This window comes from Chiloscyllium plagiosum, unplaced genomic scaffold (genome assembly GCF_037043375.1).
Source record: "Chiloscyllium plagiosum isolate Xiang-an unplaced genomic scaffold, Cpla_swu_hap1 HiC_scaffold_20, whole genome shotgun sequence".
Taxonomy (NCBI): domain Eukaryota; kingdom Metazoa; phylum Chordata; class Chondrichthyes; order Orectolobiformes; family Hemiscylliidae; genus Chiloscyllium; species Chiloscyllium plagiosum.
This window is the reverse complement of record NW_028270158.1, coordinates 50,400,478-50,422,941: the sequence shown is the minus strand read 5'-3', so window position 1 is coordinate 50,422,941 and position 22,464 is coordinate 50,400,478. Positions and strand designations below refer to the sequence as shown.

The window sequence follows — 22,464 nt, the reverse complement described above, 5'->3', positions numbered from 1 at the left end:
GTGCAGTCAGTATGATGGGAAACCCCATGGATTCTGGGCCTTTTCAGCTTTGATGTAGATTTTAAAATTTCCACCTATTTTCTGATCAACATGTTCAGAGATATTGTGGTATAGCTGTTGAGTAGGTGGGACTGAACCCAGGTCCTCTGTCTCAGAGATAGGAATGATATCACTGCCCCACATGTGAAATAACCCTTTAGAGTCTGGCATCCCACCACCAGTCACCCATTATTTACAAAGACATAGCCTTTGACAGTGAGTACAGTGAAAGCTTTGTAATGTCTCTTGGTGTCATCTTAGGTACAGGGTACCTCGGTTCAGATAGTTTAAGTGTTGTTACAGAATTAAAATATTTTAAAAAAGAGAAGCATGGAAACACAAAGTTTAAAAAGTCTAGAATGATAATAAAGAGATCTTTAAAAATGCTAATGTTCGAGTTGTTTTTCACTGAGTCCATACCTTCCAGACATCAGAGCACGAGGCCTCGCTGCTTCCACACATCAGGCTCCAGCCCACAATCCACCTCTGGAACTCGTGCCCCTGGCCAGCCTGGGCTTGCACTGTTCCCACACAAAGCTCCACTTCCGAGATTCGGGACATGCTCGCTCTGCTCCCATTCCAGGCTCCAGCCTGTGGCTCCTATTTCTGACTTCCTGCTGGCTGACCTCATGACAGTCACAGCAACACGTTCCCTCTTTTAATTTCTGCACATGTCAATTTCTGTCTTGGGGAATGAATCCAAGGAAGTGTCCCCTTTTCCCTACTGAATGTCCTGGATCTCTTGCCATGTGACTGTTTGTTAGTCTAAAGCTGTATGCTCTTAACTGCTGCCGAGCACTATAATAGTTGTTTGAGGCATTGATCTTCCCTACTCCATGGATTGGTGCATTACTGAGTAGCATCTGAGCTTTGAAGCTGTTCCTGGAATGTGGTATGAATCTTCTTGGTAACTAAACTTAAACACATGTTATTGCTTGTTTCAGACCCTGAACACATCATTGATTCCATTGATGGCAAAGATCACGTTCATGAATGCTCTGTGGGAGGTTGTGAAGACCAATGAAAACTTAACCAATGCAGATTTCCTGAGGAAATGGTTCCAGGAGAGACTGAGGCCTTTCATTGCTGGTATTTCCCAGTCAGTGCTGAACCGCCTCCTGATGAGGAACATAACCTGTGATGGTTTCCAAGCTGTGTGAGTGTATCCTTCTCTATTACAATAATTTATTTCCTTGTGTTTAATTATAACAATGACCTACAGCAAATCTATTTAACTATAAATGGCAAGGGAGCACATGTGATTTAAAGGATCACATGGTGGTGAATCTGAAGAACCATGCTCACATCAGGACCAGGGAATGGTGACTATCAGTGTGTCACTGCTTCTAGACAGAAACTCATGTGTTTTATCATTGTAATTACAAATACAGTAAGATCTTGGAACTCATTGAAATGTTGCAACTCTCAAGGCTTTCTCAGTCACCTGAGGTATGAGAAAATAACTGATGGAATTGCACTGCACTCGGAATTAGACCATCTGAAGAAGGAGGTAGTCATTTAACGAGAAGACATTTATCAACCTGTTTTGGTGATGATCATTATGAAAGGTTCATTTCTATAATATAGACACTGGAAACAGCTTGGATTGACTGACAGTAGAGCTGAACATCGACTGTTGTTAGGGAGGAATTCTGAAATTGTTCTCTTGACAGTTTAAAGCCAACAGTAGATTTAATATCTCAGAATTAACGTTGTAAATGTTTCTTCATCCAGCACCAAAGGCCTGAGCAATGGATTCAGGGATATGCCACGTGGAACAAGAGCGACTGTGCTGAGAGTCTGGATTCTTGGTTACCTCAACGCTTCAGGTAAATCAAGTTGTGAGTCAACAGAACAGTAAATGAAGTTCTGATTCCAGAGACTTGGTGCTAATTAACTCAAGGTGTGTTCTCCTGATTTGTAATTATGTCTCACCTGGTTAGAATTGATGAGAAGTTGACATTTACATTTGCAAATATGTTTTGTTTTTCTCCCAGAATTCCAACTTCGCTGTTATGAAAACAACAGTTTTGTTCTGTACTTGGACGTCAACTTCCAAAGATTTCGCGAGTTGCTGACTCTGTCAGAAGCAATTTTTCTGCTTCCTTCCAATCGTGTTGATGAGGTAAAAGCAAAATGATTTCTGTTCTGGGGTGGGATGCAGATGGCTCTCTGGGTTTCCTGGTCAATATTATTTATCTGACATGACAGTAGCAGCTACAATGACTGTCAAGTTTAGTCTGACAGTAGAGCTGTGTGAGTGTATCCTTCTCTATTACAATTACAGAGTTCGACAACATAGAAACAGGCCCTTTGTCCCACCATGTTAATGCAAACCAACAAATATCGAACTACAGTAATCGCATTTACCTGGAGAGTCATAACGTGTGTCTTTGTTTTGTTTGAAGCCTGAGAGGAATTGGTGTACGAGTTTTGTATTTGGACCCTTAGTTCTGTATTTTGGCAGTTAATCATTCCTCAGGAATTTAAGATAGTTTGTTAATTAATGAAAACGCAAGCAGTTTAGATATAGTACATCCATGAAATAAACAGAAAAGCTCTATAATCCGTGACAGTTATGGATGGTTTAATACACGGAGTGTCGTACCTCATTGAAATTGCGAAGATAACTGTCTGGCAACCACTTTCAATTGTCAGGCCCTGCTGGAGGAGCCTGTTTGTAGAGCCTTGGAGCTTACGCTGTGTCAGGGACTTTTCTAAATCCCTCTCGCCAATGGCCATAGGACATTACATACAATGTCAATATCTGCCCAAGCCCCACTGCCCACACAGCGCCACCATCTGCCCAGCCCTGCTCATGTCAGCGATCATTGTGTAACTGATGGGCTCTCTGTTTTTGCTGAAGATTCCAAGGAATGCAGTACAATTATTCTCAATGACAGAATAACCCTTGCTGGCTTGTCCGCCTCCAGCTTACAATCCATATGATCAGAAGCTGATTTATTTCTGAGCACAGCTTAGGGCAGGAGTTGTCAGATAGATTCTATCTTTAACTTGCCTTTTGTCATTTTTTGCTGCTGTTTCGAGATGTAGAGAGACATATGAAGCTGTCTAAGGTAGGTTTATGAAAAGTTTCAAACTGAGAAAAGTAAAGTAAGGTTTCCATTTTTTCCAATGGGTGTTATAAAAGTGAAGGTAAAACATGGGCAATATTCCTGACAAAGCGACTTATAAGCTTCGTTTGAATAATGTGGCACTGAGGTGTTATACTCCCATGTGACTGCCGCACTTGTCCTTTGAAGTGGTGTAGCTGGTGGGTTGAAAAGGTTCATGCGCAGCAGCGTGGGGTGAGTTGCTGCGGTGAATATTGAAGATGGAACACACTGCTGCCACTCTGCCTTGCGAAGGGAACAACTGTTGAAGATGGCGTATGGCGTGTCAATCAAGTGGGCTGCTTTGTCCTCTTTGTGTTGAGTTTCTTGAGTCATATTGGAGCTGCACTCATCCAGGGAAGTGAAGAGTATTCCTTCACAACCCTCACTTGTGCTATTGAGACGGTGGAGAGAGTCTGAGCATTTAGGAGACAAGCTTCCAAATTATTGGCTTTCCATAATGTTTTGCAAACTTAGTTTGATTTAATTTGTGCATTTGATTGCAGTGCACAACCTGCTCCTGGTTATCTGAATGAAACGATGAACTGTGTTTGGTTTTTCAGGTATTGAATGTCACTGACCCCAGGGATGTGGCTGATGTTCTGAGTATGCCTGGCTTCATTGACAACAACAATATTCTGACTGCGATCTTACTCCGTATCCAACCCATTCAGTACCTGGCTGTCTTTGTGGATGAATTCAATCGACAAACCCGAGTAAGTTGCAAGAAAGAAATAAGAAATATACAGGTGGATATGGACAGGTTCTGTGAATAGGCCTAAAGGTGGGAGTTAGAAATGAACTTGGTTGAGTATGAGATTAACCATTTTAGTCGAAAGAATAGAAATGGAACTCATTGTTTAACTTCTGAGTGCTTCATTGCAGAGGAATCAGGGTGTCCTCATATTGCAGAAAACTAGTGTGGAGTTACAGCAGGTGAGAAGGAAGCCAAATAGAATGTTTGCATTCATTGTGAAAGGAATATTGGAAGAAATAGAGCATAAAATAGAGAAACATTGCTGCAAGTGTAGAAGGCATGAGTGAATCCTCACCTCATGTGTTGGATGCAATTTTCCCACCCTTATTTGTCGAAGGATATATTTGCATTGGAGGCAGTTCAGAGTGGGTTCAGTGGATTGATTCCAGATATATGGAGTATGTCTTCTGAAGAAAGAGGGAGCAGTTTCTATCTGTACCCTCTTGAGTTTAGAAGGCTGAGAGGATATCTAATTGAGGTATAAGGGAATTAAAAGAAGATGTGTCCTCTTGTGGAGCAACTTAAAATGAGAGATCATAGTTTGAGCCCAAGTAGTAGTGATCTTTCAGCAGAGATGAAGAACAATTACTTTTGTCCAATGCTATGGAATCCACTATCACAGAGTGTGGTGATTAGATTTACCTTCTGTTTGATTTCAGAATCAGAATGCAACGCCTTTCTTTCCTCAGAAGTCTAATTGTGGTTGTAAGCAGTGTTCAATCTTAATCTTCACTTCAGGAAAGCTAATCTTCATGACTGGATCCAATGGTAGAATCACAATGAGGAAATATTTGACAACATCTTGTGTTTGCAGCATTCAGTTTTATTTCCTTTTCCCTTTTGCAGGGTAATCTGCCAACTGCTAATCGAGCTGCCATCATAGAGGGTCTGTGGCCTCAGTTCATCAACAACCTTCCTGTACTTAATGACACAGAGAAGAATGAATGGCTTAATGTCAGACTATCTCCATATCTTCCATTCATCACCACCCGGCTTTTGTCTTCCAACAACACGTTGAGAGTTGGCTGCCTTTCCTACAGGAAAATGTAAGCTCAGTCAAACTTGTTCTGAATATATTCTCAGAGCAGGGAATTTCTATCATGCCCCATGTCAATTGTTCCCCTGGATTAGAGAGCTCATAATGTCAGCAGAGTGCTGCAGATGAAAGTCTGAGAAATGGCATTCTTGACATGACCAAGACCATTGAATGTCCGTGCAGCTATTGTGTACATGAAGGGGATGGGAGATGAAAGCACAACATGCTGAGTTCACATTTCAGCTCTGTGTCCTTTCATCAGAACTGAAGCATAATTCAGAATAAAATTGGTGCAGAAAGAATGTGAGAAATTACCAAGCGACTAGAAAGAAAGACACAAAACAGAAATGGACTAAAGACTATGGTGTCAAGTTTTTAGCCTCAGTGTTGAGTGCAGAATGCTGTGATGTGTACAATTGGATGACAAAACACGTTCTTCGAGCTTGCGTTGATGCTCATTTGTCCAGTGCAGTGGACCACATTCAGTAAGGAGTGAGGGCAATGGGGATAGTTTAAAAAAGGCAAGATGATTCAGATGGGTTTGCAATCTCGCTAAGGCACTGTTCCATGAAACATACTCCCATGTAATTTTCCCTCCTCAGCACCTTGTCCAGCAACATATCACGGATGACTTCATTGAACTGAAACATTAACTATCTTTCTCTTTGCAATGATACTGCCAGACCTTCTGATTTTTCCAGCATTTTCTGTTTTTGTTTCATATTTCCAAAGTCTGCATTATTTTTGTTCTTTATGAAATGAATGAAGACACACAGATGCACACACAGACACATGTGTGGTCTTGCACAGCTGCACAAACATGTTAGACTTCTTGTTTTCTTTGTTTTATTAGCATTAATACTATCATCTAAGACATCAGCTTTAACACTTCAAAAATCAGGCTTTAGGGAGCTCATGTTGTAGAAGTGAAAACAAATACTCCGGTAAATTATACTGCATGATTTCTGGATAGTTACCTAATCCTCCATTCCTAAATTCAGAACTGATTTGTATCATTCTTCATAATCCGAGCAGGACAAAATGCAAAAGCCTTGAACTAAATTTCCTTTTAATCTCTATATTTCATGCAGACCATGGCATAGTAGATTAAAGTGCACAAAGAATAATATTAGACATACAGCAAACCTTTTATTAACAGGCAGCTGTGGGACCAGAAGTGCGTCAGTTGATCACATATGTGCTTAAGATGGGCTTATGCCTGAAACATCAATTCTCCTGCTCCATGGATGCTGTCTGACCTGCTGTGCTTTTCCAGCACCACACTCTGAACTCTGATCTCCAGCATCTGCAGTCCTCACTTTCTCCCAGTTGACCTCATAATCTGGTTGATAAAGAGAGCTACAGAATCAATGTATAGCGACACACTAAGTAGTAGAAATGTAATGCAGGAGTTTGCACATCTCTGTTATACTTTATTTGCAGCATAAATCACTCAAATAGTAATGCAACTTTGCCTCAAATTAAACCTATCGGCCTGATCATTTTCACTCACACCCTGAAATTATTGCCCAGATATTGTGAAATTGCAATAACACACTAAAGTTCTGGTGTTTCAAGTATCTAATTTTTGCTGGTTTCTCAAGAGTGCTGGTTCATAGGATCCTGGGTTAAACAAAGTTTGCTTTCCTTTTTATTTAATTCACAAAGCTTGTAGGTTGCGGCTTGCTTTTTGTTGTACAGTTATGAGACCTTCCATTTTCCAATGCATTGTTTTAACGTTACTCTGTGGAATTGAAGTCTATCTGAAGATGAAATTCTGAAATGTTGTTGTATTTTATCCTTAGTGTGCGAACTCTGAGTGCTCGTTATAGGGATTTTACCTCAAACAAGCAGAAGGAAATCTACAATGGCATCAAAGCTTATCTGCAACAAGGTGACATTAACATACATTTGGTTCAATGGCTTTGAAATAAGCAGATTATTATTTGTCTGATTCAAGGGAATTGAAAACTCAGCCAGGGTTGTTGCAGCCTATTAATATCCAGAGACCTTTACTGAGACCTACACCTGAGGTGATGGATGGTGAGTAGAGAATTACAGGAGCAGCCAGGATGCCAACAGTGCACCCTGTTTGGGTTCATACGTGATAAACGACAGAATGGTGTGAGGCTGCAGACAGCTATGGATCTATACCCCACTGAGAGTCACTAAAATGAGGAAGGAAGAAAGATTGTTTTAAACTTTACATTGATTCTGGAGGAGAAAGCTGAGAATCTCTATTGTCAGCAGTACCGGTGAAGAGTTTGTAACATGTTTTCAAAAGTATAGCTCTCCGTTTTACTCAGAGTTGATGTGGAGTTTTTTTTTGCATAACAGGTCCCAAACCCAAATGCTATGATGTGAATGATCCAGTCCTGAACTCCACTGCCTGGTTTGCTCAATATCTGGGATTATATATGAACCAAATTTCACTGAGTGATCTTCAATCTTTCTTTGATAATGAAACACAGGTGTGTATTACCCTTCTTAATCTTATGTGAATGATTGTGTTCTCTGGGAAACAGACCTTTACTCAAAAATCCAGTTAGGTTAACATCCAATTGCTTGACCAATACATTCCAATATGTTTGGTAATATAGGAGCTTGCTTCCAGCAGCTGTAATTCCAAGTTTTAGTCTAGTATCACACTGATAATGAATCAGCCTATTTGAGATCGTGGCTGAGGAAGTCGTGCAACTTGAAAGATGAATTGTCAACTTGCGATTCATCTAAAAGTGAATTTTGATTCCTACTGGCTTTTACACTGAGAATTTGCCAGTGATGACACTGTGTGCATTTGGTGCCAATTATGTTCGCAGTGATTGTGGCTTGCAGCTACACAAGCCAGAACATTTCATTATTTAAAATGTGAAAGAACACTGAATCATTGGGGCTAACAGTTAAATACCTTCCAATCTTTGCACAGCTTCAAGAATTTGTGGTAGATTCTGAAAACCTGGCACTTCTGGACAATCTGACACTATCCACTGAAGTTTCAAAGTTCTACCTCCGATTGCTGCTTGCCAACAATCCGAATGTCAACGTTTCAAGGTATATCTGAGATGATGCTTATTTTCCCAACATTGATTTTGCATGGGTAGGTTGAGGACAGAATCCTTTTGGAACTGAACCAAATGCAGAGAATATGCACAGTCAGATATTTGAGCAGGCATGTGGAGAAGGAGCGGTGTTGGCAATTTGGAACAAGTCTGTCAGAGGCCGAAAGGTGAAGTTGGGTTGGTATGGGGGAGATAAAGCCTGAAGACCTGTCAGTTCTGTGAAATGGTCAGCCAGATTTGGATAAAGTTATTAATTGTTTGAACTTTGTTTAATAAGAAGGCAGTTTAGAACTTAATAATTTAAGGGTTAAAACCAACTCTCCCAGTTAGTGAGCAGTGAATCCTTGCAGATGTTGGGACCTGAGGCTGGTTGTGCCAGTGATATTCAAATAGTAAATATTCAAATTACTGATCGCAATGAGTGAAAAAGGGCCGGAGAGAAGGAGAGTTCCTCATAAAAGCAAATTACTGCGGATGCTGGAATCTGAAACCAAAAGAGAAAATGCTGTAAAATCTCAGCAGGTCTGGCAGCATTGGTAAGGAGGGAAAAGAGCTGATGTTTCGAGTTTGACCCTTAGTCAAAGCTTTGAGAAAGGGTCAGTTAGACTTGAAACATCAGCTCTTTTCCCTCCTTACAGATGCTGCCAGACCTGCTGAGTTTTTCCCTCGAGAGAGTTCCTCATCTCTGTGTGGAAACAAGTTCTTTCAACTTGGAAATAAAAGGAATTAATTTTCTGTAGAAATAGGCTGAGGAACATTATAGAAACTTTGTTGATGGAATAGACGATGATATTCCCAAAAGTGTGAAATGCTATGACAATTTCTCTTTGAGCAAACCTTAATGTATCGATCAAGTGTGAGCTGAAGTGAAAGGTACTGATACACTTTGTGACTGATGCTCTTTTGCAGGCTGCCAAACTCCCTGGTTTGCTTCATTACTGATACTGATCTGCTTCAGTCATTGGACACACAGCAAGTCTTGTCTGTAGTAGCAATAATAAACCAAGTCTGTGGACTCAACATACAGCCAAACACCACGTCCAATGAAACAGCACCAGTTGTAGATCCAACAGATGAACAACTCAGGGTACGTGGGAAAATAATCGACTGCAGAACATTGAACTGCATGCTCTTAAGAACATTGTTACAAAGATGCTTCATGTTAAATATTGTTTTGGAGAAGTTGGGCATTGAGAGACTCTGTGCTTTATACTGTTGCCTTCAATATTTTTTATTGAAGCCAGCCTGTGCAGAGAGAACGTTTTTCTCTTCTTGAAGAGTGTCTTTTTGTGTGTGTTCATGAATATTTATGGGGAAAAGCATTTATGCTTCTATCTTCCTGACTGTGTGTGTAAAGTAATGATTGCATCTTTACTCAGTGTGTTTTGTTTTGATAACAAATGAATTGTGTTTACGAAAAACTTGGTTGAAATATATATTTGTTTAAAATCTAATTCAAATATGGTATTTAATTGGTCATTGTGAAAAATGGAAGAAGTATTTTTGTGTAAAATAAAACAAAGAACTGCAGTTGCTGGAGAACTGAGCCAAAAACTGAAATTGTTGATGAAACTCAGTAGGTCTGGCAGCTTGTGCGGGATGGAAGCAGAATTTATAGTTGGAGTTTGGTGAATTGTCAGTATTTTGATGTAGTAATGCACTGAGTATTGAGACCAGAGTGATGGTGCACTACTGCAACCTCAATAGGATGAACACAGTGTATTAATGTTCCTTATTCAATTTCTTTTTTCCAGGCCTCAATAGCTATCGTGAGAAAAATCAACAACTTCACAGTGAGCACTTTGAATACTCTGGGACAAACAGCTGTTGGATTGTCAGTGTCACAGGTTGGAAATATTGGTGCGGAGACTCTGCAGAATGCACTGCCAAGCCTGAGTAAAGTCAGAGGCTGGAATGTGGGCCAGGCCAATGTGATTGTCATCAGGTTACTCAGAAATGGCCTCCAGGTAAGAGCTCGATAAATCTGAAATGAATGCATTATATTCCATTATATTCATAAATGGCTGAATATCAATGTCGAGAAACAGATCATTGTGACATTTGAGAGGAGATTAGTTTGTTGGTTGGTGACTAGAGGTAATTTTTTTCCCCTTGTTTTGGATTCAGTTCCGCTGTCAGACTTTTGAAATGATTGAGAGGCAACTAAAGTATGTAGCTTTGTGAAACCATCTCGAGTCCTTGGGTGGATGGAAATTTCCTGTAAAATCCTTTTGAAGTTGTGTTATAGAAGTAGCACCAGTTTAATATTCTCCCACAATCCACAAATACTTAAGATATAATGTATCAAACAAACAGGTTAATGTTCATCAAATCTGTTTTCCCTCGATTGGGAAGACAAAGTTGTGTATTTCAGCTGGGTATATGAGCAGAAAGTGGAAAAGATGAGAACTTAAGGATTTCTGGCACCTTTTATTTATTTCTTTTTAAAGACGACATCTGCAAAGTGGCTGAGAACAGATTTATTCCCAGCCCGAAACCCGAATATTCGAGAAACCCTATTAAATGAGCAGAATCATTTTTATTGCTGTGCTGAAATGTGGGAGAGCTGTGAGAAATGTTGATGTGTTTAGAATTGATGGTTTGGGATTCCACATTTTGTAATATGACATGAAAGGTAGGAAACGGGCTTGACCCTCTGAATGTGTATTGACAGCTTTTGATTTACTGCTGCTTTCTAACTAGGTTAATAACCCCGAGAACCTGCTGGGGCTAGGAAGCTTGGTGTCCGGCATTCCAAGTGATGTGTTCCAAGACATCAATCCTCAAGTGTTCATCAACATAATCTCAAATCCAACATTTGTTGAGAATATTGGAACAGCACCACAGCCAATACAAACCATATGTGTTCTGCAGGTGAGTGATATCGATTATACAGTCAGTTGAAGTAATAATGGTCCAAAATCCAGTTTCTTTTTGACTGCCATGTCCACTTATTTAAAATTTAATTCTCTTCTGTAAAGATTGCTTGCACCTCCCGATATTGCTGACAGGGTTTTGTATATCTGGGCTGAAGACCTGTTCTGTTTCATTGTAACTCAGGTGTTGCGGAACGTAGAAGAACCTGTCCAAACGGTGAAGACCATTCCATCTGTTCTAGCCAAAGAGGTCCCACCTGTGCTGTTAAACTCAAACTTAGGCCTCGGTGATGTCAATAACAAACAGTGGGTTCCCAGTCAGGTAATCATTTTGACTCTGTGACACTCAGTAATGATGCTGAGGGAGTTAGAGATACGGTGCAATTGAAAAATGTACATTAATTTAAAGATTAATATAGCACGTTTCCTCGGTCAGATTGTGTGAATGTTAACAAAAACATTTAAGTCCCGTCGAATTATATTTCCATTTTGCCTGGTCCATTTGGTTTGCTCTGGATCTCAATAACCCCAAAAATTCTAACAATGGAATATATAAATGTCCTTCATTAAAGCAAAACATGCAGCAACAAATACTGTAAACATCTTGCCCATACAATGCTTACAATCACAAGTTTACCCATTCACATGGACTTGTTCAAAGATCAGAGCAGAATATGTGATCAGCCTGTTCTGTCTGAACTTCTACTCACTGATCAGTGTCCCTCTCCAAGCTAGTTGAAGATTTACTGTGAGTCAAGCAGATTGTATTCACAAAGAATGTCTGCATTTGCACGCTCGACGCTATCCAGGCTCCAGCAAATGGGCAGTTTGACAACAGTCAACATCACAGTTTGTCATGTTTTCCACACAACAGGTTTGATCAATCAACTCATTAGGACATGCTCATGTCTCCTTGCAAAGACACCTATCTCTTGCCTTTTATGATTTTTGATGTAAAACTTGAGCTTGTCCTCAGTGTTCATCACTCGTATGTATCGTGTTATCCGTATGGCATTTCACACAGCATGACAATCACAAACGCAACTGTTACTCACATTGTCACATCTGATTCACTGTGTGTGTTTAAACAAAATATCAGCTTTACCAGAATTACTGGAGCAGTTCAGTCCATTACTGCTGAGTTGCAATGCTTCAGTCTAAACATACATTTCTCCACCTTAACACAAGCATTTTTAAAATCATTAGTTGGTCATCAGGTTTCGTGTGCTTTCTCCTTCTCATTTCATTCACCTTCCATTTTCATCTAACTTCATTTTGGCTAACCCAGCAAATGTTCGGTTGATTATTTAGACTCGGTTGTGTGTATTAATGATCTCAATACTTTTCTCCCACAGGCTGCAGTGTTCTTTGAAAATGTGGTCAAAAACAACAACAATTTTAAAGAGTAAGCTATTAACTTGACCAATATATATCTGTTTCCTTGATAATTGTTCTGTCTGCACCATGATTTGTAGGATGTGTTGTCCATTTGTGAACATGTATCTGATAGAAATCTTCATACAAGTAAGATAATCATGTCAATTTGAAAGTCCTTCTTCCCCATCCATGTCTGTTTTGACTGTTCATATTGTCTCAGTACCTTAGTTTGAAGGAAGTGAAGTGTTTAGAAATTAATGAATGATTCCATGATCTATTTCAGATTCTCACCTTCTGTCCTTCAAGGCTTCAGTTGTGGTGCAGTCAAGGACCTGAATTTTCCAACATTTCTTCAGCTGGTTCAAGCAATGAAGGGAAAAGGGGCCAGGTTTGATGAAAGTCAGGTGAGATGTTCCACAGCAATCACATTGGAGACTAGTTTGAGTGTATGACCATACAGTGGCCATTGTTACAGATGGATTAATTGTTCTCAAATAAATGACCATGTTGTGCAAACTAACTCTGATTGGAAAGTCCTGCCCCAAAGATCAGCACTTAGATCAGAAATGTTTCCTTCAAGGGATGAAGGAAATGTATGACAAGCAGGCATGATCAATTTTGACCAAATACCTAATTGTGATTTCTGCGTGTCATAAGCTGCTGTCAATGAGAGTTTCCCATTCACCTGTCTAATGTCAGACTAACTTATATTAACAAAAGTTCTGGACTTTCAAATGGAAATTAAGCCAAATATTCAATGACCGAAATCTGTGAGTAGCTGATTTGAGTTCAAAGTTTGGCTTGTGTGGCGGTACAGTATTGGATGTTGCAAATAACCTGATTTCTGTTCTGATAACATAACCAAAGAGAATTCCCCTATTTAGCCAACATCGAGCCAAAATTGTAAGGAGAGAGAAATTTCATCAATTTGTTGTGTTTCTGTTCTCAGCATGTTTTGCTGGTTTCTCTTTTCAGTTGAGCTGCATGTCTGCAAGACTAACTTCTAATGGAACCACACCAGCCATAGAGAGCCTCCCTGTGGATGTTCTTCTATTCTTCAAGTATGTTCTATTCCATTGCAATGTTCCACGATTGGTTTTTGAATATCCTTTGGTGATGCTTATTTCCCAGGTGTAGAAGGATCTTTTTGCCTTTCAAGAGACATATAACTAGAGTCCATTTATCAAACATCTGCAGGAGGCAGATTTTGGACCATTTTTCAAAACTGTGAGATTTCCTCATGTCCTGGTAGCTCTATAGGTGTCTTCATTTCCCTGGGACAATAAATGGAGGGGAAAGATGAAGTTACATTATCATGTGTGAGACACAATTGTTACGGAAGTTGCTGGAAAGTGGCAGCAAATGAGAGAACACTCAGCATTGACATTGAATTCTGCTAAGTCTCAGCCGTCCATGTGGAGGTGACCTGTATGGGTGTCTTTTTCAACAATTGTTTCGATATGGCGTTTGTAATTTTAGGCATATCCTTGATGAATTTCTCTGCGAATGAACTGTTTTATTGAAACGAGACAGGAACCCAGAACAAAACATAGTGTCCATTATATCAAGGCTGATTGAGCCAGCAACATTTCAATGGAAATATTTAATATTTTCCCATCAATTAACATTTCAGAATGAGATGCTGGAAAAAAATCTGAGATCGTTCCCTATTAATCTCTGCGCAGGAAGTGTATGCATGTTCATTTGGCAGAATCTGCATTTGTGTCTGTGCTGTCACTTGTAAATAGACTGAAGCTGGGAGAATTAGCACAGGAGTTGTTGTTGATTATGCAGTTCATTCTCCTCACTGTAACCTGAATAAACTTCTGTTTACTTTTGTAGCTCTGTCCAGTTCAGGAATTCACCCAACTGCAAAACTTTCTTCAAATTAGTTGGGAAATCAAACATTGACATCTTGAGAAAAGAATCAAGCAGAAGACGGAATCTATTGTATAATGCCAGGACCTGTTTGGTAAGGATGACATGCTGATATGTCTTACAAAGTGCTAAGAGAAGCCAGTTGTACCTTGTGACCATGTAATTTCAAGCGCAATACCTGACCATTGGTGCCTCATGCCATTTGAGAGCTAACTCTTCAATAAAACTAAAGGCGAAATGATAGTTACATATAATCACTGATAACATTGTTCTCTTTACTAGCTCTGCTGGTTGGTCGAACCTTCTTCCCTTTATTTACTAATGCTAAATCCTTTCAAACCGGTCTGTCTTCACTTTGAGTTTTCTGCGTCAGTGCATTGGTTCGAGTGTCGGACAAACCATTCAGGGTGTTATGTCGTTATGTTAGTGAAATACTGTCACCAAGTATAACTGAGATGCAGCTGACATGATTGTACATACACCTTCAACATATCTGTACACATTACATTTTCAATATATCTGTAGCTTAAATAGAGTTAAGGGAAGCTGACAACAATAAGACTTACTTAAGCAGCCGTAGAAACACCATCATGACAGACAACACATACCAATTTTTCAATAAACTGATAAGCGCCTGAAGATCTCTTGTAGTTTGTGAGCCGTAGCCCATGTACTGGGAAGCTGAGAGACTAAGGCTTCTGGGAATGAAGACATATTCCATTCCGATGCTTCGTGCTGCACATTGGGAATTAGTTATTTATCTGCAATGACCTGATGCCCTGTCTACCTCTCTGAGCGACTGGGCCGTGTGTACATTTTCTCCCATGTTCGCTGATAAGGCCACATCAATGACAGAGCCAAACAAATTTTGCAATAAAAGAGCAGCTGATCTTCAATCAGTTTCTCATAATCTTGAATTTCCCAGTGAGTTTTATATCTAAGTTATCCAGTCGGAGTTATGGACATGAATGAACACTCCACTGTTCATCAGTATCAGTATAGTGTGTGTTCATTCTGCTGAGGTTACAGTGTCAGCAAATAGAGAACCCCAGAGTCAAAGGAAAACCTCTCTCTGACAAAGTGAAGAAAATGACCATCATGCTACTTTCTGCAGCTTCTGTAGTCTTCAAGGTGAACTGAATGTGATTTATTTGTGATGCTGCTGAACTGAAATTGCTCATGTTTCCAAATATTCAGGGAATTTCTGGCAGGAATCTGACAGAGGAGAGTGTGACAATCCTGGGTAAATTGGTGTGTGACCTTGAGGGATCCGTCATCGCAGAATCTGATATTTCCATCTTGGACCCATTGAAAACATGTCGCTCGTATACAGACGATCAGAAGAAAGCCATTGAAGGTCTCCTAAAGAGAGGAGTTAGCAGATACGGGTGAGTGTGAAATGTTCATCTAATTCCATACAGACTACACCCAGGTTACTCCATTTCATGCCACTTATAATGCTGTGAATTTGTAAGGGGAATGCAGATACTGACTTTGCAACAAACCCCATGCACACGCGAGTGAAAGCAGATGGAATGTATTCATAACAGACAATTACCTTCTAATATCAGACATATATGCACACTTTGGAAAATAAGGTGACTGTTACTGATGGTTCCAAGTGATTTGCTCAGTGACTGTGTGATTATCTCTAATCCAGGTCTGTATTTCGCCAACACTTGTGTTGTGGATTTGTCTCGAGATGGTCAGGATGGCAGAAGGCCATCTTTTGTTTGAGAACTTCCTATTTCTCTCAGCACTCTCAGTGACATGTTTCTTAACTCAGTTTTTCTTTGTCTGTAGTATTCCTTCATCATGGTCTTCATTGACAATCCAAGATCTCGGAAACCTTCCTTTGACATTGACTCCCGTCACATGGACTCTAGTAAACAGGGTATGGTTGATATGGTTGAAAGTTGATTCAGATACTTAAATTTGTGAGACAGTAGCCAAGCAGAATTATTTAGTTGCAATATAAAAGACTCTGCCATTGAAGAATTTTCTTGAGAAGCAAAATTCACATACTTAGTCACATAATCACTTTTTACCCACTCAAAATATTGGACCCTGTAGATCGATAAAAACTGTTTTAATCCATTACAATGTGTATGCTGCCTCTATTAATATGAATGAAGATACTGACTGTTTGTCACTGTCTTAACATGTGATTGAGTCATGGAGTCATATACCATTGGAAACAGACTCTTTGGTCTAACCCGTCCATGCTGACCATAATTGCAAACAAAACTCGACCCACCTGCCCATATCTGTCCAAATATTTCTGATTCATACACTTATCCAAATGTCTTTAAAATATTGTAACTGTACCCACACCCATCATTTCCTCATTCCACACATGAACCACTCTCTGTGTGAAAAGATTGCCCTCATTTCTTTTTTGAATCTTTCTCCTCTCACCTTGTCTTGAAATCCCCCATTGAAGGGAAAAGACACCTATTGTTCACCTTATCTCTACCCCTCATGATTTCATAAACCTGTATCAGGTCACCTCTCAACTTCCTGTGCTCCAGTGAAGAAAGTCCCAGCCAATCCAGTCTCTCCCTATGACTCAAACCTTCCATTCCCGAGGCATTCCTGGTAAATCTCTCCTGAGCCATCTCCAACTTAATAATACCCTTCCTATAACTGAGTGACCAGAACTGGGCACAGTACTCCAGAACATCCTGGACAATGATCTTCATCCTTTTCTTCAGGTCTGTATTTGGAGACTCATAATTTGAGATGAATCCATTACGGATTTGTAATCATTGTATCTGTGAAAGTTGTAGAAGCTCATTCAGAACAGAGTGGAGCTGCTTTAACCACTGCAGATTTCTTTTGCTGAAATTAGCAAGAGAAAATTCAATTTAATTTGGGATATTAGAGAGTCTGATTTGTTCATGAGGTTAGAACTTCCCCTCACCCTGCAGCCATCATTCCCTCAGTGTGTTCTGGCAAGTGTTTTCATCACTGAAGAATATATTCTTGATAACGTTCATGCTGGAGAAGTATGAACTGTGATATGAGAGTTTTCTGGAGAAATCCTACAGTGTTTCCATTTTGTCCAATGCAGGTTGTCCTTCTTGAAGCTCTTCCAAGATTTGTAAAGAAAGTAAAACGTTTGAGACCTCCATATGAGATCCTGATCTTTATTAAACAGCTCAATCTGCGAAGATCGAACAATACAGCAAGTATGTTGATAAAATGCTGTCTGTGTAAATAAAATGTACTTGTAAATCAGCAGGAAGTGGACAAGTCTGGTCTTGAACAATGTGTTACAGCTTAGGTTCATGAGCATGAAATAGAAAGGGAGGTTTTCAAAAGCCTTTCATTCTGTCTGATAGTTCAGTATGCTGTGGTCTGTGGGATATAATATCATTGAAGTGTTAGATTGGAATATAACGTTGCAGAGCCAAACCCATGAGAAGAACATAAGATGTAGCAGCAATTTGTGTGGTGCTGGCAGTGTTCTGTAGTTGGGTATCTGCTGAATGCTTAGAGAGTGCTTCCATGTGACTATGAGTTGAGTGATCACTTTGCAGGTCGCAAGGTAGTTTCCATTCACTGTACATATTAGCAAGAGATACTTAAATGTTCTTTGTTAACTGCAGGTCAGTAATGCTTGTTATGTCTTCCTGATGGCACTTCTCTAGTCTGGGACTTGCCATAGAAAACTGCTGATTTCTATTTGATGTTATGAGAGCAAAATTTCCAGCAAACAGAACCATTTGATCTAATAGAGGTTTGTATCTCCAGACTGCACCGAGGGCTTAATTGCAGCAGAAGACATTAATGACCTGACCCCTGCAATCTATGCCCCATCCCAGTTAGACCTCTGTTTGGGTGACCGTGTACTGAAAGACAATGTGCTCCAACTGGGAGCTCTTGCCTTTGATCCAACTCAGCTGGAAGTTCTGAAAAAGAGACTCTTAAAGGTATGTGACCATGATGTAAACAGTGACAAAATAACCCTTTTGCTTAATATGTCGCGTGCTTTGTGTAACTGCAAGTGCAAACATTTTGAACAGTTGTGATGTAATAAAGTTGAAGAACTTGACCACTACCATCTACAATACAGAGAAAGGTGGCCACATATTTTAGTTTTGTGTCACAAATGGAGAAAGTGTGTTGGCATGAACTGCATGTGGCTGGAGAACAGTTCTTCAAATGGTATTGTAAAAATGTTTCCATCAGCTTTGTCTCTGCAGTGTGGTTTGAACTGGGAAAGGGAATAATGAGTCATTATTAGGTCTCAACCTATTTTTAACCTGAACTGTGGAAACACTGGAAACTTAGAAAATAGGAGCAGGACAAAACCATTCGTCCCAAATGCACTGCACTGCCACTCAGCAACATCATTGTCAAGGTTTTGTGAGATTAACACAAAATCAATCCATTGCTAAAGGTTTCTGACATGAAATGCAATCTGAGTCTGGATTTGATGATTACAAGTAACTTCTCAAACACTGTCTACATCTGATTATTTTTGGTTGCTTGACACAGATTTATCCCAGTGGACTACCCGAAAAGCAGATTCAACTTTTAGGGAACATATCGACTGTGTTTAATGAGACGGAAGTCAGCAGCTGGAATATCACTCAAGTTGGGACACTTTCTGCATTAATGAAGCAACAGCTGGAAAACACAACGGTACTGAAACGAGGAGAACATCCCTGTTAAGTTATTGTTATCTGTAGAGATATGATAACGAGCTTGTGAAAGATAGCTGAAAGTTACTGTCACAAATGTCTAAGATAGCAGTCTTTCTAGAAGCAAGACCCCTCTGTCCAAGCAGATAAGATTGAGTAATTTCCTCCAAATTGATTGCAGCCTTTAATTACTGGTAATTACAAACTGTTGTAACTGAGATTTGAGGAAAATAATTCATCGTCTAAACCAAAATTTATTGATGAAAATCTTGTCTAAATAGAACAAAAACTGCAGGAACATTATTTGAATATTGCATCGTTCTAAATTTGAATAAATGAGCAATGAAGAGCAAGCACCTTAAGTTTGTAGGTTCTACTTTGTAACTATGCATTATGGATATACCTTTCAATAGATCATATCCATTGTTACGCGATATCTCCAGTTGGGAGGTGAACTGAATGCAGTTTCTGTGAAAGCTATTGGTGGAGCTAACTTGTGCACTTTGGATGAACAGCAGCTGTCGACAATTTCAAACTTGACGTGAGTGTTGTCCCTTTTCATTGCTGGTTTCCTGTCGAGTACAATGTGATCAATTCGAACAGTATCAAAATTGCTGAATCAACCAACTCTTGTGCAATGTAGTTGTGAAGTCATTGGCCTTTCCTGGCATACAGGGCTTTTGTGCACAATCCAATCAACAGGCTATTAAACTATGAAAAGCCTCACAACAGCAACTCTTCCCTCAAGTCACTAGATTATTTCATCTGCCCATTCTAACATGATTTGCTGAATTAATATTGTAATAAAAGTGTGAATTATTCTGGAGATATTTTCTAATCAACCAATTCCTGGATGTTATTACACAGCCCTGGAGTAGGCGGGACTTGAAGTCACGCCTACTGGCTCAGAGGCAGGGACACTTCCACAGTGCCACAAGGGCCCCTTGAGTCATGTCAGAAGATGTGATTTCCAAATTGGCCCACCTCACTGTACCACAATAAATGACTGGGTAAACCTTTGGGCTGGGAATGCACTGTCAGGTGGCAATGCAGAAGCATGAAAGAAAACTAACATTGGAACCTTCCTCCCACAGGGATGCAGGATTTCTGGATCTTTCTCTGTGCACCCAGTCTAAGAAGGACTTGCTTTATCAATTAGCATTCTCAGCATTGAGGTCTCAGCGAGATAATCCAATCGCCTACTTCCAGCTGATAAAGGCCTATATTGGTGAGTAAAATGATTCAGGAGGAACCTCATCAGCACTGACTTTTGACGGGTGGAGTTTCTGCTGGTCTGATCTGGAGTTCACTCTCGCTCACTGTTGGCACCACAGGAACACACTGAAATTCAGGAGCTCAGATTGGCAGAACTTCAGGACCCACGTTTACACAGTTTCTGTCTGAGCAGATAAGATTGAATAATTTCCTCCAAATTGATTGCAGTCTTTAATTACTGGTAATTGTCAAATGTTGTAACTGAGATTTGAGGAAAATAATTTATTGTATGAACCAAAATGTATTGGTGAAAATCTTGTCTAATTGGAACAAAAACAGCAGGAACTTTATTTGAATGTTGCATCATTCTCACTGAAGTCAGACTGTAATTTAACTTTCCGAGATGGTTAAACATTCAATTGACACGTTTGTGATGGGTTGATTATATCTTGAATCAGTTAGTTACAGTGCTCTTACATTGAATGAAATCAACAGAAATAATGTGAAGAGATGTGCAGCCAGTGCAGGGAAATGGTGTTAGATCAGGAAATCAGGAATGATCTGTGTAAATAATGGAGTGGGCTCAGATGTCTGAATAGTCTCTTCCTGCTCCTATTTCCGATGATCTTCTGGATGCCTGGAATCATCTCTGCTGTTTCAGGAGGGAACCGGATGCACTGTTGCAGCAAATCCATCACTTTTCCAAGTCTTTGTAGACTGTAGTAAGCTGAGTGCAGAAACCAATGCAGCACCCATCAAGTGTGGAATGAGTGAGCAGGATGATGCAGTGTTGTGTCTGCACTCCTGGAGCATCCCATGACCTCTCCCACACTTGTACGTGAACACGGGGAGTGACAGCAGTTACCCATCCATAGGAAAGACATCCACATTCCGGTTAAGGCCTGATCCCAAGCAATTGCCTCAGCTTCTGTTCCTGAATTTTTTTACGTTTTCTCCTCATTTGTCAATTGTCTCTCTATCGAAATTTTCTCCCAATTTTGTAACATGCCATTGGGCCCCGGGCAACTAAAAATTGTCTCTTTGTCTTCAGGTGGTGCTACAGCTGATGATCTGAGGTTTCTTGCAAATAACAGCATCAACATGGACTTTGAAACCTTCATCGGGTTGAATCCGGAAGAAGTCAGGGTACGATTGTATTGTTCTGATAATATTTTAGTGTGGCAGTGATTGCATTTCCATTTTTATGTCTCGTCAAGTCTCATCTTCGTTCCTGTGCAGTGTCCCTTTGAGCCAGAAAGGATACAGCTGATTGCTGCTGTTGCTGTGATCCAGCTGATGATCCCATTGTAGATCATTCAGTCTGGCTGCACTTGCTGTCACCCAGGACCATATGCTTTGGCAATCACAAATACAGTTGTGATTGAATGCTAACAAGCATGTTAAAAATAGAAAATTTATCAATTTCTTTCTTGAACCTGTTGATTGATTCTGCCTGCATTGCACTCTGGGGCTGTGAGGTCCACAGATTCACAACCCTTTGAGAGAAGTAGTTTCTCCCTATCCAGGTTTTGAACCTACCTCCTCTAACTCTGCTTCTATCATCTCTTGTTCGAGACTGTCCGACAATTGGGAATATCTGTTCAGCATCCACCTTTTTTCATTGCGCTTGAATAGTTTATATCCCTCAAGCAATGCCTCCTCATTTTTCTGAAGTCCAATGAATATGAATCCCTGTGGACATCTGTTGTTAAAAATACATGTAAAGATTATCTCTGGTTCTATTCTGCTCCACCAGACTTTCTGCAGAATACCAACAGCTACTTACTGGGACGGCTTGCATTATTAACTATAAAATAGAATATTCTTAGATGGATGTACGGTATGTACCTAATATTTGCAGTTACTGTGAGTCACCATGGTTAAGGGGTGTAAATGACTCCCAGCGGATTCATTATGTCATATGTTGTTTCTGTTTCAGAACTTGACTTCCCAGGATCTGATTAACCTGCTTGGAATTAACCTTGGGGATCTTCAGCGTGGTGCGAATGAAACTGTCGTGGTCGTCTGGGTGGCCGCACACACTGAGTCTGAAGTCAGGAGACTGGGATTGACAGGCGGAATTCCTGAAATTTCACCAGGTAATGGCTTCACTGAAGTCAGGAGGTACCCTGCACAAATACCAGTTGCGTTTTGCTGTGTGTGTGAAAGCCTCCACAATACTTTTCGAACATTTTTAGCGAAGCTGTGGGATCCATGGTTTAAGGGGCCAGCATTTACTGTTATGCCAATTAGTTCTGTAAAAGCATGTGTAAAATAATGAGTAGGTTGTAGTCTGGAAATAAGGAAGCCAATCAAAGTAAACATTTCAGAGATTTCATTTTTTCCAGGATCAGTTGTAAATTCAACTGTAGGCCAGGTGAATTATTTATAATCGAACTGAATGTAATGATGTCTGACTAATAATGATGGAAAATTACTTGTAACACCATTTAACAAGAATCATC

At 40.0% G+C, this 22,464-nt stretch overlaps 1 protein-coding gene across 1 annotated transcript in view; it reads left to right on the top strand.

Moving 5' to 3' along the window:
- Positions 1-3,101: 3,101 nt before the first annotated feature.
- LOC122560428 (uncharacterized) overlaps positions 3,102-22,464 on the top strand; it is a 200,925-nt gene continuing 181,562 nt past the window's right edge. Inside the window, exons 1-23 of the mRNA XM_087998069.1 lie at positions 3,102-3,116; positions 3,716-3,868; positions 4,756-4,955; positions 6,751-6,839; positions 7,283-7,416; positions 7,872-7,996; positions 8,914-9,091; positions 9,759-9,971; positions 10,708-10,878; positions 11,065-11,202; positions 12,236-12,285; positions 12,541-12,661; positions 13,233-13,318; positions 14,100-14,229; positions 15,333-15,523; positions 15,939-16,029; positions 17,209-17,326; positions 17,892-18,070; positions 18,639-18,785; positions 19,198-19,325; positions 19,879-20,012; positions 21,051-21,145; positions 21,939-22,098. Coding sequence (XP_087854195.1) covers positions 3,102-3,116; positions 3,716-3,868; positions 4,756-4,955; positions 6,751-6,839; positions 7,283-7,416; positions 7,872-7,996; positions 8,914-9,091; positions 9,759-9,971; positions 10,708-10,878; positions 11,065-11,202; positions 12,236-12,285; positions 12,541-12,661; positions 13,233-13,318; positions 14,100-14,229; positions 15,333-15,523; positions 15,939-16,029; positions 17,209-17,326; positions 17,892-18,070; positions 18,639-18,785; positions 19,198-19,325; positions 19,879-20,012; positions 21,051-21,145; positions 21,939-22,098 — 3,046 coding nt within the window. The remainder of the gene's footprint in view (positions 3,117-3,715; positions 3,869-4,755; positions 4,956-6,750; positions 6,840-7,282; positions 7,417-7,871; positions 7,997-8,913; positions 9,092-9,758; positions 9,972-10,707; positions 10,879-11,064; positions 11,203-12,235; positions 12,286-12,540; positions 12,662-13,232; positions 13,319-14,099; positions 14,230-15,332; positions 15,524-15,938; positions 16,030-17,208; positions 17,327-17,891; positions 18,071-18,638; positions 18,786-19,197; positions 19,326-19,878; positions 20,013-21,050; positions 21,146-21,938; positions 22,099-22,464) is intronic.